Source organism: Glycine max, chromosome 11 (assembly GCF_000004515.6).
Source record: "Glycine max cultivar Williams 82 chromosome 11, Glycine_max_v4.0, whole genome shotgun sequence".
NCBI lineage: Eukaryota > Viridiplantae > Streptophyta > Magnoliopsida > Fabales > Fabaceae > Glycine > Glycine max.
In genome coordinates, this window is record NC_038247.2 from 23550874 (window position 1) to 23565838 (window position 14965).

Below are 14965 nucleotides of genomic sequence, written 5' to 3' on the forward strand. Positions count from 1 at the left end.
AAACTATATTATCTACACAAAAGGTACATTTCTCTATATTTGTATAGAGGGTGTTTTTCCTAAGGACTGAAAGAACTTGCTTGAGATGTCCTAAGTGATCATCTAGGCTCCTACTGTACACTAAAATATCATCAAAATAAACAACTACAAATCTACCTATGAAATCCCTTAAGACATGATGCATAAGCCTCATAAAGGTGCTTGGTGCATTAGTGAGCCCAAAAGGCATCACTAGCCATTCATACAAACCAAACTTGGTCTTCAAAGCGGTTTTCCACTCATCACCCTTTTTCATCCTGATTTGGTGATAACCACTTTTAAGATCAATTTTTGAAAAGATATTGGCACCATGCAACTCATCAAGCAAATCATCAAGTCTAGGAATAAGGTGCCTATACTTTACAGTGATGTTGTTGATGGCCCTGCAATCTATACACATTCTCCACGTACCATCCTTTTTGGGCACCAACAACACTGGCACAGCACATGGGCTTAGGCTCTCTTGGACCCAGCCCTTCTCCAACAATTCTTTAACCTGAGACTCTATCTCCTTAGTCTCATGAGGGTTAGTCCTATAGGCTGGCATATTAGGAAGGCTTGCTCCTGGGACTAAATCTATTTGGTGTTCTATTTCCCTTAAAGGAGGTAGCCCAGGGGGTATCTCTTTGGGAAATATATCACCAAATTCATGTAAGAGTTCTTGGACCTTTGGGGGTAAAGTCTCAAATGTAGGAATTATGGCAGTGCTGAGGGATGTTTCCCTTGATAGGAGAAGGTAGAAAGATTGTTTAAGAAGGAGTGCTCTTTTAATATCACTTTTGTTGCAAAATGATTTTCCTTCTTAACAATCTTCTTAGAGGAATCTTTTTCCTCTTTTTCCTTCCCCTTGGCCTTTGAAGACAAGGCCTTACTATCCTTCTTTGTCTTTTGTTTTTCTAGTTTTTCTTCCTCATCCCTCTTATCTTTCATAGTTAGTTGATCTTTGGCCACCTGTGAAGGTGTTTGAGGATGCAACACAAATTTAGTGCCAAGATGGGTGAGGGTAATCTCATTAGTTCGGTCATTGTAAATGATCTTCCTATCAAATTGCCACGACCTTCCTAAAAGAATATGTCCTACCTCCATGGGAACTATATCAAAATTAACTTCATTCTTATATGTCCCAGTGGAGAAAGGTACCTTCACTTGTTGGTTAACTATCATTTCCCCTTGCTCATTGAGCCATTGAAGTTTATAAGGTTTTGGGTGGGGAATGATAGTGAGGTTCAACTTGGAAACTAATCTTGTGCTACAACAATTGCAACAAGATTCACTATCCACAATGAGAGAACAAGTTTTATCTAAAATTTTGCATCTTGTATGAAAGATGTTCTCTCTTTGGGATTGAGATAGATCACAAGATTGACCTCCAAGGAGCCTTCTAACCATTAAGAGGTCACCTTCTTCATAGGGGTAGACTTCCTCACTAGACTCTTCACCCCTTACTTCATCTTCACTTCCCCTAGAGGAAGGGCAAGAAGTAGTCTCATCTTGACTACTATAAATGTCTTGACCCCTCATGATCATGGTTTTCTTTGTGGGGCATTGAGAGGCAATATGACATCTCTCAAGACATTTGAAGCATTTAATGTTGCTAGTCCTTTCTTGGGAGTAGTTCCATTTGTTGTCTATATTCTTCAACATTCATACTCCCTTGTCTAAGCCTTTGGAGCTTGTCCATAAGCTCTCTTTCATATTAGGAGGGAATGTGCCTCTTCCTAAGGGCACTCTTAAGATCATTCCAATACTCTACTGGAGGATCCCCATGAATCCTTCGTTCCCTAACAAGGGAAGTCCACCAATAGAGGGCATACCCTTGAAAGCTAAGGATAGCCAATGGAAGTTTTCTCTCTTCGCTAATATGATGGCAAGTAAAAAGTTGTTCAACCTTCATTTCCCAATCTAAGTAGGCCTCAACATTATCTTTTCCATGGAAATATGGGAGGCTAATGTTAACCTCTTGAGGCCTTGTATCCTTTTCTCTTCTTTGGAAGTGATGTTTAGTATGTGAACTATGGCGCCCTCTATAATAGTCGCTAAGTTCTTCACTTAAACTCTTGCAAGAGTCATGACTACTATAGAAGGCTTGTTTTTCTCTTTTCATTTCTTTCATTATTTTTCTTCTTTCTTCCTCTCTTATTTTCTTTCTTTCATCCTGACTTATTTCTTCCACTCTTTTTTACCTTTTTTCTTTTCTCTCTTGTTTTTCTTTCCACAACTTAAGGGATCTCAACTCATCTAGTATCTTATACAAGGGGTCCTTAAGAGTAGAACCCTCACCATTAACACTAGATGAAGAATGAAGACTTATGTTGGTTCCTAAGTTATGGTTCTTTCTTGTTAGGGGTTTGAAAATAAAAGGTAAAAGAAACTATGGTTGAAACTAGCCAAAATAAACACTAAAAGAGGTGTGAAAGTTAAGGTAAAAACTAATTGGTAAAAGGCAAGCTATCTAGGTGGTTTGACAATGGAAGGTAAAGGAAATAAGCTATGAAAGTAAGCAAGAAATGTAAACTAGGCGAATCCTAAGAGTGTTTGGATGACCACATTTAAGGTTCTCAACAAAACACTCACAATCCTAAGGGGAAATTGCCAAAAATTATTACACACAAATAGAAGTAGGGTGACCTATTGGAGGCTCCCAACTTACTTCCAATGAAAGGCCTTTTTGTTACAAAATTTGAAAGTAATGAAAGTAAGTAAATTGTCAATTACAAAATTACAACAAGGTCCTCAATTTTGGTGGTTGTTCTCTCTTTGGTGATTCACTCAATTTTGAGTTCTTCTTAGTCCAATAGCTCTTAAGGTGGTTTTCCCCTTAAGGGATGGCACAAATCCTCCTTTCCAATTCCCTATATGGCAACTCACAAACAAGGAAACAAAGAGACAAGCAATAACCAAAGACCCGAAAAATGAAATGAAAGCTAAACCAATAGAGTTTTAACAAGAAAAAATTTCAGGGATTTTTCAACAATTAAAGCAATGAAAAGAACATAAAAGCAAGCTAGGACTCAAAGAGAAGCTTAGAATGACTCTATAGTAGAGTAAAAAAACTAAAATAAAAAGACTCAAGAAACCTATAGTTTTGGAACTTTTTTTTCACATTAATTTTCAATTGAAATTTCAAAACTAGGATTGGTATAAAATAGGCACCAATTATAGAACAAATTTTGAGCCTAAACAATAAGCACACTTCCCTTTCACTTTTTTTTTTCCTGGACACTGATTTTTCTTATTTTTTTCCTTTAATTCAAATTGCTTGGTTCTTTTTTCATAATTTTGGTCCAAATGTCTAAAAAATTCAGTAAAATTTTTAGCTCAAAACACATAGTGACCAATTCCCAGTAATTTATACAAGTTCGTTTATTCAAGTTGCCAGCACCAGCGATTTCAACCAAGAAATCAGGAGTAGTGTTTATGTTGCTTAAGGCTTGGATAGTTACAATTTGTGTTTGCTTATGCTCAATTATCTTGATTAACACAATTCAAGAGAGCTTAAGATTTATTTTGATTCACAAATCCAGCCACAACTCAGCACCACAACTCAACTTCATCATAGGCATCATGTAGGAAACTTAGAAAACAAAAAAAAGAGTTCAACAACAAGACTACTTCCAGGAATTGATTTAGAACATGTTATGAACTAAATAACATGCATGAATTAGACTCAAAATTCAAAAGATATGCTAAGAATGACAAGAACACATGAACAAATGTATCTAGAATTCAATCAACAAAATAAAAATTCAACAGAAACTTAGAACCACTACTAGAAAGCGCGTTTTCTACATCGGTCAAAATGGGGATTCAACAACGGTGATTAACCGTTGTTGATTGTAACGTTGTTGAAACTAAAAAATTTCAACAACGGTCCATAAGTGACCGTTGTAGAATTGCATTTGTTTCTAAGTAGGCATTGATGCAGTAATATGCACTTTCTAAGTCATTTTTAAAGTAAGTAGCGACGTTAAAATATGATATTTCTACATTGGTTGTGACGTAAGCACCAATGTAGTAACATTGATTTTCTACATCAGTTGTGGCGGAGGCACCAATGTAGTAACATGAATTTCTACATCGTTTTTAACGGAAGCACTGATGTAAAAACATATTTAACCTGCAAATAAATTTGAGGTTAATTAAAAGATATTATTTATAATGACAAAATTATCTATAAATAAAATTATATAAGATTAAAAAAATATTTACTATTTATAAATATCACTATATAGTCAACAAGGAATGAGGATGCAAACCTTTCCAAGAAGTGCCAATTGATCCTGAAGACGATGATAGCTCAAATTAGGCCCTTCATCAGGAGGAGGCAAGCTAGTAATTACCTGTCAAGTATCATTAAAATCTAAGCATATATAGATTGAAATCTTGACAAGAAAGTTATGGAGGCCAACATACATTACAAATTATCAAGCCTAGCATTGGGACTACGATTACAATCGGTTTTGAAAACTAATCAGTTCAACAAAATTAGGTAATTATGCATTAATTAATCATTAATGCACTGTTTGGTGAGAATTTGGAAAGAGAAGAAAGGGAAGTAACCACGTATTTAGACTTAGATTGAGTCCAAATATATTAGCTAGTTTCTTTCTTTTCCTTCCTTCTCACCAAATATAATGTCCTTCTTGAGTACTTTGCGTGAACAAACAAATAACCAAGGTAACATAACATACACCATAGGAAAACTTAGAATCATCCATAAGTGCTTTTAACACTAACAACTTGCTCTATAGTATATTTCAAGGACATAGCGTTTAAGTAGCCAAAGAACATCATAGCAAAGCAGCAACTGGTTGAAATTGTTTCACAAAAAAAGAACAGATGCATTATCACAAGGAAATTCAGCTCGTTCCCACTTATTCCAAGTAAATCGAAAACTTCAAACAAAGTAGAGCAAATGTCCAAACCCATGTGTGCTCTAGGAAAAATAACTAGAAATGCAACATGGAGTGAAACTAACCTTAAAGTTGTAACCTTGATCAATTAAAAATTGTTGTCTCTTAGTTGAGTAATACATCTCCTGCAAATACAATTACGACAAAGTGCACAATACAGGATAAATATCCCATATGATAGTTTTATTTTTCAAAGAATGCATGATCTGATGAATGAATATATGACTTGGCATAGAATAAATGTATACATGGGTATCAATTGAAACAAGGGAATAAAAAAATGCATTATACTCCTCCTTGCCCCAGCCATCCTATCCTCAAGCTTTCCCTGGCATTTAATTCATTAATTTGAATGTCAGCCAACCCATAAGCTCGATGCTTTACTGACAGATAACATAAACAACATGCAGCAGAAAATTCCCCAGTTTCCACAATCAATCAATCATCATTTGAACATTAAATGTTCCTTGACATAAGGAATAAAAGTAAAGCAAATAAGCCTCAAAATAAAATTAAAGAAAACAGGAACACATACCTTGGAAAGAAAAATAGTACTTATATCTTTGCTAGTTTTGAATGCTTGCAAAATTTTTGTCCTCTCAACACGACTGTACACAAGGCATATAAAAAAAAGAAGGTTCAAAAATAGCAGAACCCTAATCACAGCTTCCAATAAAAAAAGTCAATATATGGCCTCAGCACCTTGTAACACCATATATCATTGGTTTACGGAGTTTCATAGCATACTCAGTGAAAGCAAACAAATTATCAACAAAGACTATAATTTTATCACCACATGTCCTTTCATGAAAATTTATGAGAAACTCACATGCTCTGAACTTATTAGGATTCATCATGTAAAGTGCCTGCAGATGTAAAGATAATCAATTAAGATGAATGAATTCAAGCAAGTAAACTGGGAACAAATTTTGACTAATTTTATTAAAAAATTTAATCCACAAATAATAAATAAAAATTCAAAATCACTTTCACCGAATAATTTTCCCCAAACAAAATTTAAACTTTCTAAGAATATTCTTGTAGTGAAACTAATGGAATATTCTTGTAAATTAAAAATTTTAATCCACAAATAATAAATTAAAATTTTCCCCAAACAAAATTTAAACTTTCTAAGAATATTCTTGTAGTGAAACTAATGGAATATTTTGACACTATTTAAGTATAGGATAATTCTACAGTATAAGTCATGAACTACTAACAGTGATAAGAATTAACACTTATCACTGGCAACCAAAAGCACTCCAAACAATGTCAGAGCTACATCATATAGAGAAGTAAGGATGTAGCATTAAAAAGTGTATTTAGCTAGCTCTAATTTTAATAAATGTATATATTCATTTTTGTTTTCTTAAATTTAATACAATTAACTCATCCAATTTCTTTTTCTGAAACATGAATGACCTAATCCAGCATCATTTCCCAAGACAACAATTTTGAGGTCTGACTTGGGAATATAATGTAAAATCTAAATAGCATGGATATATAACACGAGACAGACATGATTCAACATGAACATGGAAATTTTTAAAATCATAGCACATAACATCGCTATAATACATGCAAAATTAATCTAAAATAAGCATAAAATAAAATTCTTAAATCACAAGAGAGGATTCATGTTTCCAAAATGACTTGTGAAAATTCCAAAATGACTATGATTCATTGTAAACATAACAGAAAGGCTATAGTTTATCTAAATTTTATGGTATTGTTACATAAGTTTAAAATAAAAAGTAACAAATATAAAATGCAGTTAGAAATATTTAAAGTGTCCTTGTAGTGTCTGACATTTGTCCAACACAAAGGGTACTATTAATAAGTATTTGTGTTTCTTAGCATAAAATAAAAAACAAATAGATCAAGAGTAAGAGAGTAAAAAATACTGTAATCTTCTCCAGAAGCTCACGCATACAATACATGAGAAGGATCAATTTCAAATGAATGGGTTTCTTTCTCTTCTGCAACAGCTGCCACTTCTGCTTCATTTAGCAACTCAAGGTGAAATGCCAGACATTGTTGCACCCTCAGCCTACAAAAGCAGTAAATGAATAAATGACTCAAGACTTCATATGTATTCGCATAACAAATTTAGCAACATTAGACTATGCAGTTTTAGAGAAGAAAGGACAACTTTAAATTATGTGACTATGCTGATTTTACAAAATTAAATTAAACAAAAAATAAATCAAATGAATCAGATCACAAACTTAAGCTACCATCCTACCAATTAGACAGACTTACTCAAAGAAAGCAAGGACGAAATCCTATAAATGTTACTATTAGCCGAATCCAGAATGAAAAGCTCCCCATTAGGCAACACCTCAACTGCATAAGGCTCAATTCCAAGCTTGCTTCCATCAAACACGATTTCCACAGAGTACCCACTCTCGAACTTCATCATCGACTTTGCACCAATCGCTGCAACATTTCAATTCCATATAACCAAAAACTAACAAAAAAAGAAAAAAGAACACAATCTACATTGTGCAGCCAAAAAGGGTTCTTCTTGTGCGGTTGGGAAATGCAAGCTCTGAGAAAAGGAGGGAAACCCTAACACATTGAGCTTGAAGAAATGGGGGCACTGAAAGAGGGGTGTTAGCAGAAACTGAAACAGTGGGTTTGGAGAGTGTGGTGCGTGAATGGAAAAGGAGAAGGGGAAAGGCAAAAGAGACAAGCAAAAGAAACGAAAAAAGCAAATAGGGACTAGTGGACCATAGCATAGCAAGAGAGAAAGTCATACTAATTAAATAAACAAATTACCTTCCTCGTTGAATCTCATGGCGCATGGCCTCTATATTGGCCTTAATCGTCGGCACAAACTGAGCCTCCGTGCTCACCTTTGCAAGCTCGCTCTCCACGGCATGCAGTTGCGCCGCGAGCTCCTTCTGCTCCGCCACAAGCTCCAGCATGTCTGCCCGCACGTGATCCAACTTAGAGCTCATGGCGGTGACGCCGCGGACCACGGCGTCGTGCTCGGCCTTGACCTCGGTGCAATGGCAGAGAGGCAGCGGAGCTCCTCCTAAGTGGCGGCGAGGTCTTGCTTGAGCACCACGTGGATGTGGGTGAGGCGTTGCTTGTCGGTGAGCAGGGCTTGGATCTCACGATGGCACGCCTCGATGTACTCCTCGAGGGCATGGACCGCGACGACAGAGGAGGAGGAGGAATGTGCAAGACGTGCCTTGTCGAGGCACATGAACGAGGAGGAGTAGGGTCTTCTCGTAATCATTTCCGCTCATTGTCGTGCCTCTAGCAATGGTGATAAGCACTAGGCTAAGGTTTATGTATTTTAAAACGCAAACAACATTGTCGTTTTATTATAAGCTAGGTCCCCTTAGAATGCGCGTAGAAAACAACGACGTTTTTATAGATAAACCTGTTATTGCCATCGTTTCCCCTAGTGCACTCTAAGGCAGTTCCATAAAGTCGTCTTAGAATGTGTGTAAAAAAAATATTCTTTTTAATTACAAAATTGCCACCGCGTATCTTTCTACAACATTTTCTTCTTAATCGATTTAGCGTGTCATTAAAAGACTTTATTGTAGTAGTGAACATAATGTGACAATTACTATGACTAAACATGATTCTAAGACAACATGGATTAAGTGATTTACACTTAGATTTTTGTGTTTTTTTTTCTAATCAATATTTTGGAAGAAAATTTAGATCTAAGGTTCAGCACAATAATATTATGAATGAAAAATGATAGAACCTAAAATCAACACAAAAACATTATTCAAGAGTAGATCTACAAAATTTGAACCATAGAAATGCAAGAACAAGTGTAGATCTAAGATTTAATCGGTTTATTTTTTTTAATCTACTCTAAACAACACCAAACCACAAGAAAATGGAGGATATACATGGAGAATAAGATGAAGAACAAGGAATTAAAGAGAATTCACCAAACAAAAAGATAGAGGAAGCAAAAGAACGTCACCTAGATGAAAATGCTCTGATACCACATGATGTAGCTCTTATAAAGCTTGTTTGCCTTGGATCTTCTTCATCAATGGATTCCTTTGCTTCTTGAGGTCTGATTGCAGCGAAATGAAGAAGGAGAAAGATGAATGGAGACGTCACTTCAAGTAGAAGATGAGTCTAGAAGAAGCTCACCACCATAGGAAGCTATGGATAAGAGTTTGGAGGTAGAAGAAGATGAAGGGAGAGGAAGAGAAGAGCATGAAATTTAGTGCTTTTAAAGAAGTCTGAACTTTGAAGTTTAATTCTCAAATGATCAAAGTTGAAAAAATACACACACATGACCTCTATTTATAGCCTAAGTGTCACACAAAATTGGAGGGAAATTTGAATTTCAATTCAAATTTCACTTAAATTTGAAATTGAATTTGTGGAGTCAAATTTTGGAGTCAAAATTTCACTAATTATGATTAGTGAATTTCAGTTATGGTTCAGCCCACTAATCCAAGATCAATTCCAAGATTCTCCACTAAGTGTGCTTAGATATCATGAGGCATGTAAAACATGAAGGACATGTACAAAGTGTGACTATATGATGTGACAATGAGGTGTAGTAAGCAAATGTTCACCTCCCCCTCTAAAATTTAATTGGATTGAGTTTTTCCCAATTCAATCAAATTTATTTCCCAACACACACATCAAATATTCACTTAGTGCATGTGAAATTACAAAGTTACCCCTAATATAAAAACTAGTCTAGGTGCCCTAAAAGGCAAGGGCTAAAAAATCGTATATTTCTAGGGTATTCCACCTACATTATGAAGCCCTAAATACAAAGACCAAATATAATGACATCCTAATCTAATATGTATAAAGATAATTGGACCCAACCTTGACTCATAGGCTCAGAAATCTATCATGAGGTTCATGAGAACCTTAGGGCCTTCTTCTTCAGCAGCTCTAGCTCAATCTTCTTGGAGTCTCTTGCTCATGGCTTTAGTGACTGGTCTCTTCCTAGAGAGGATTGCATCATAATGGGGGAAATTATATGTTTTGGTATTTTTTTTTAAAATATCTGGGAATAAAATTCAAAGAAAGTGTGTGAGAGATATATACAAAAGGGATTAAATAATTTCAAAAAGCATATCACGACAGTTACACAATTAACCTTCTTTGAACGTGACTTTTTAAGACGGTCTTTAAAAAAACCTTCATTGTTGAAGTTGTATATATTATGAATTTGTCACTACAAAAACATTCTAAAACGATTTTCAGAATCGTCATAATTTTGCTATGATAGAATATTTTTGCTATGATAGAATTGTAATTTTTTTTAGTATGGTTGGGTAAACAAAAGTGAGTGCATGCTAAGCAACTGATACGTATATGATTCTAGCCAGCTACGTCTTTATTCGGTGGTCCCTAGTGGACATTTTCTATGCTTCTAAGTTCTAATAATGGCCACGAAACTTGGTCAATTCCTTTGCAAATATGGTGATGATATATATGTATATAGTATATGGTTCTAAATAAATCGCGTTCCCACTAATTTTCGCAATTCTTTTTGGAAGAATTATTTTCCGTGGACTAATAAACTTTTTGCATCTTTGACCTTATCGCAATGTCAGCTAGCTACGTACCTATTATTGAACAAAAACACCCATTATTTTGTTTTCAACGCTTTACGGAGTCAACCCGTCCGCGAGGGAGGAAAAGATGATAAAAGTCAGAAGCTGTGGCAAACCATTTAAACTGTGAATTTCATATCCCACAATTTCAATCTTGGAAAAGATCAAAAACATGAGAAAACTTTGCGCACTTTCAACCAAAAATATAGAATGCTTAGTTTTCATGTGGCAATTTAGTTCTAGAAATAGGTGATACGATTTGTAATCCAACACCTGTTACTCCATCGTGTTACTTTCTACAAGTATTGAGGTATTGGTAGCATATTATGGCCTACAAATAAGCCAATTAATTAACCTCTGGCCCCTAATAATTTATGTACAAAATATTTAAAATTAAAATGAAAACTCGCAGAAACAGTATACAGTAACACCTACCAGTCAAATCGATATATAATCCAAAACTCTTTGTCAATAATATTGTTTTATCCCATTACTTGAGCCAACTTCTTCCCTTTTTTTCATGGAAAAGAATTGCAAAGGGATCATCCCATGAATTACTAAGGGACGAACCAACTTCATTTGCAACATAAAACACATTATATATCATTTTAATGAGCTAATTATATTTATAAAAAATGGATTGGCAATTCTTTGACATGCATTAATATTTCTAATGATAAAGAAATGAGATGAAATAAAATAAAATTAAATGAAATGAAAACAAGGTTATCATTTTATTATTATTTGAATATTTTTATAATGAAATAAATTTTTCCTTATTTACCTTTCAAAGTAGAGAAGAAGAAAAATCAAAATAATGAATAAAATTAAATAAAATATATACAGGTATGGTTGAATACCCTTGGTTAGTTCAATATATACCAAGGACATCTCAATCATATTAACATATTCGGATAACCTAAACATGTTGAGAACATCTCAATATGTTCTAATCGTGTTTATACCCCTTAATTAGTATATCAGGAATATCCTGAGTCACAAAAAAGAGTGTTCTTGAATTATATATTAAGCAAGATAATTGATCACCTAATCATCTTAAATATGTAAAAAAATACTAATAATCTTAATAGAGTTAATATAAATTAATGAAGATGATAATCACAAGGTAAGATCCATGGATCCTTTGACCCATGGATCTTTTGTAGTATTTTATTCTCAGAGCATATAAAAACTAAATAAATTAAGAAAGGAGTGACTCTCAAATCTTATCTCTGAAAAAGTATGTTTTATTCATTCTTTTAAGAATTTAAAAATTAAATTGAACCTTTTAAAAATTTAAAGAAATTTTATTCATTTTTAGAAATTTGAAGATGAAATTAAATCTTTTAAAAATTTAAGAATCAAATTAAACAATTTAAAATAATTTAAAGACTAAATTAAATTATCCAAAATAAATTAACAACATATAAGATAATTTGCATTTGGATCGGATACAAAATTCAATCCTTTGTTTTTCGGGGCTCTGCCCCTCCTCGACATAAAAAAATTAAAAATAAAAATCAACCCTTTTTAAACACTCCGAAAAGATACTCATTACATCAAGATCATTAATCTACCATATAATTACTCAAGTTAGAGCTAATTAGTATCACCAACGAGCGTTGTCATTCGTTGGATATATACAGATTAAAAATTAAGTACCCTTAATCACATCATATTCTCACTGATTCGATCTACTGCAGAAGGCTAAGAATGAAGAAATAATTAAGGTGGAGGCCCCCTTGTACCTTCCCAACCATTCTATTCTCTCTTGTACCAATGAGACTTCAAATATAGTTTTGCAATTTGATAATCATAACACTTATGTCATCCAGAGAGCCTCGTGACACAGATAATTCCACGAGTTTCTTACAAGCCAGCAATGGTTGTTGTCTATTGTTCCCTACACATAAAGGACGAGCAATATCTACTGCTTCCTGATTGCTAACCTGATCAAACAAGATTCAAAATAGAAGTTTCATTAGTTAATAGCTGAATAAAAATGTCATGCATAATACAAGAATTATCAAAATGAAACCACGTACTCCATTATTAACATAATTGTAATTAATTATTTTCTTGATAAAGTTCTATATGTATATACCTTTTCCCATAATCCATCTGAAGCTAAGATCAACAAGTCATGCTGAGGCTCAATTTTGATAACTTTGGTCTCAGGTTCTGCTATGACCCATTGTTTCAGGTTTCTATCTCCAATTCCCCTAGAAACAGCCAATGACCCTTGTATCCTCCAAACACCACGGCACACATCAACATAGCCACCCTAAAAAAATTAGCAAATGTCAAATTAAGAACTTAAAAGAGGAGAAATTAATTATTAGACAATCTTAAACCGCCGCGTGTCTAAAGTCTCGATCAATTTATACATGACATATAGAGCCAGGTTTTTTTAATTTACGAAAAGAATTAATAAAACTCATCTATACGTGTGTCATGAGAAGATTAGTTAGGAACACGATTGAAAGACAAATTATGTTAATTAATGAATTACCTGAGTCTCAATTCTGTCCCTTTCATCTTCCCTAGAAGGCTTGTGATCAGATGTTAGGGCTTCAGCCATATCCCCTCTGCTAATCACAGCACGACAATCACCAGCATTGGAAACAACAAGGTTACCGTTCCTAATCAATGCTGTTACACAGCAAGAACCACCATTAAGATCCTCCTTCAAGAATTCAGAATCTGTGTTAAGGTAACCATGCTTCACTGCCTCCTTAATGTCACATTCGTCTCTCCTAACCACCTCGTCCAACACATTTTTTTCTAAGTTATGTGCAGCGAATTCCGAAGCCTTTGTGCCCCCATGCCCATCAAATATCCCGAAAAAAGCCTAACAATAAACAAGTAAACAAAATTGTATGTGAAAACTCATTTCATTGCATCCACTTTTCCCATTGAACATATATATGAAACAAAATTCACTTCAACAAAAATGAAAATTATTAGTGACAAAACAATTTAGATTAGATTGTTAATTGGGTTCATAAACAATTTATAAATTCTTAAATAACCGTCTAGTTTCTTTTTTTTTTTGAACCCCTAAATTAGAATAGTATATACATGACATAAAACAACTTAAAACCGTTACAAAATGAGAATTTATGATTTTTTTCCAATAAAGTTTGTCACTAATTATTTTTGTTGACATTAAAATGAGGGGAAAAAACCATCACTAATTGATTGAATTATTTTTTTTTTAGTGATTCCAACGGCAATATTAAACAAATTCAAAGCCATACCTCTAGGAAAAAAAAAACAAATGAAGAAAACCTCTTTTTTATTTATTTATGAATTACCTGTTTTGGTTGACCGTGAAGATCAACGGCAGCGGAGAAACGATCCTCCATATGATGCCTCCTTCCTCGTTTGCAGAACACGGAAAACCCGCGTCCGTCGACCTCCACGACGGCGTCCCTCGCCGGAGATGGCGCCGCCGCCGGCGAGAGACCAAAAGCGAGAGAAGCGACGGGAATGTCGAGTTTGGCCGGTCTCCTTCTCTTCAACAAGGGAGAGGAGGGTGGAGAGGAGCAAGACGGCGTCGTAGAGGGAATGGAATTAGAGTTAACGTTGTTGTTGTAGAAAGAGAACACGGGGGAAGTTGGAACTGCCACGGAACAAGACATGTTGATGCTGCAATATGATGATGGTAACCTTGGAACTCTGAAGCTACTTGTGATTCTTCAAATTATGTTTGTGTATGTTTTTGTTTTGTTAGGGTAGTAACCAAAGAGGGAAAGAAAATGAAGTATTTAAAGGAGACAATTAATGTGTAGGATGGGTCAAAGTGGGACCCCTTCATCTTTATTTGGGATTCCATTTTTTGTTTTCTATTAATTCTTCTTATATCATTCAATATTCATATCTTTTAAATAGTTATTTTTAGGATTAAATGTATTTTTAATTTTACTATTAATAAATAGAGTGATTTTAATTTTTAATTTTCAAATATCTGAAATTACTAATTTTTTTTGTCATGTGATATTTATTAGGTTAAATGATCATTAAATAAAAAAAACTATTGTGATTAAAAAAATATTACTTCCCGTTTTAAAATAAGTCTTTCTAGTTTTTTTATTATTATTTAGTTGTGAAATAGTAGTCTCTTTAACTTTTTTGAGCTATTTTTTTTTCAACAATAGGTGTAATTAAAAAGATCAAGAAATACTTACATGAGGCATTTGTCATTGGAATAAGTTGGTGGATGATAGAATAAAATCCTTTCATCCTATTATAATTATAGTCATTTTACACAAATCAATAAAAATTAATAAATGAATAAAAAAATAATAATTTTATAAAATTAATTTTATCATCATTAATTTATTTTTAGATTTTGTAACATATATTATTAATATTATAAAAAATATAAAAAAATAATTAATATTAGATTAAAAATATAAAATGATAATTATTTTAAAATATTTT

General features: G+C 33.8%; 1 protein-coding gene across 1 annotated transcript; it reads right to left on the bottom strand.

Annotated features, from left to right (window-relative positions):
• Positions 1-11900: 11900 nt before the first annotated feature.
• On the bottom strand, positions 11901-14240 carry LOC100779913 (probable protein phosphatase 2C 25). Its single transcript, XM_003539296.4, has 4 exons — positions 13837-14240; positions 13032-13370; positions 12624-12803; positions 11901-12468 (listed from the first exon to the last, which is right to left on the bottom strand). The coding sequence occupies exons 1-4, from the start codon at positions 14161-14163 to the stop codon at positions 12307-12309; spliced, it is 1008 nt and encodes a 335-aa protein (XP_003539344.1). The 5' UTR covers positions 14164-14240; the 3' UTR covers positions 11901-12306.
• Between the last annotated feature and the right edge of the window lie 725 nt (positions 14241-14965).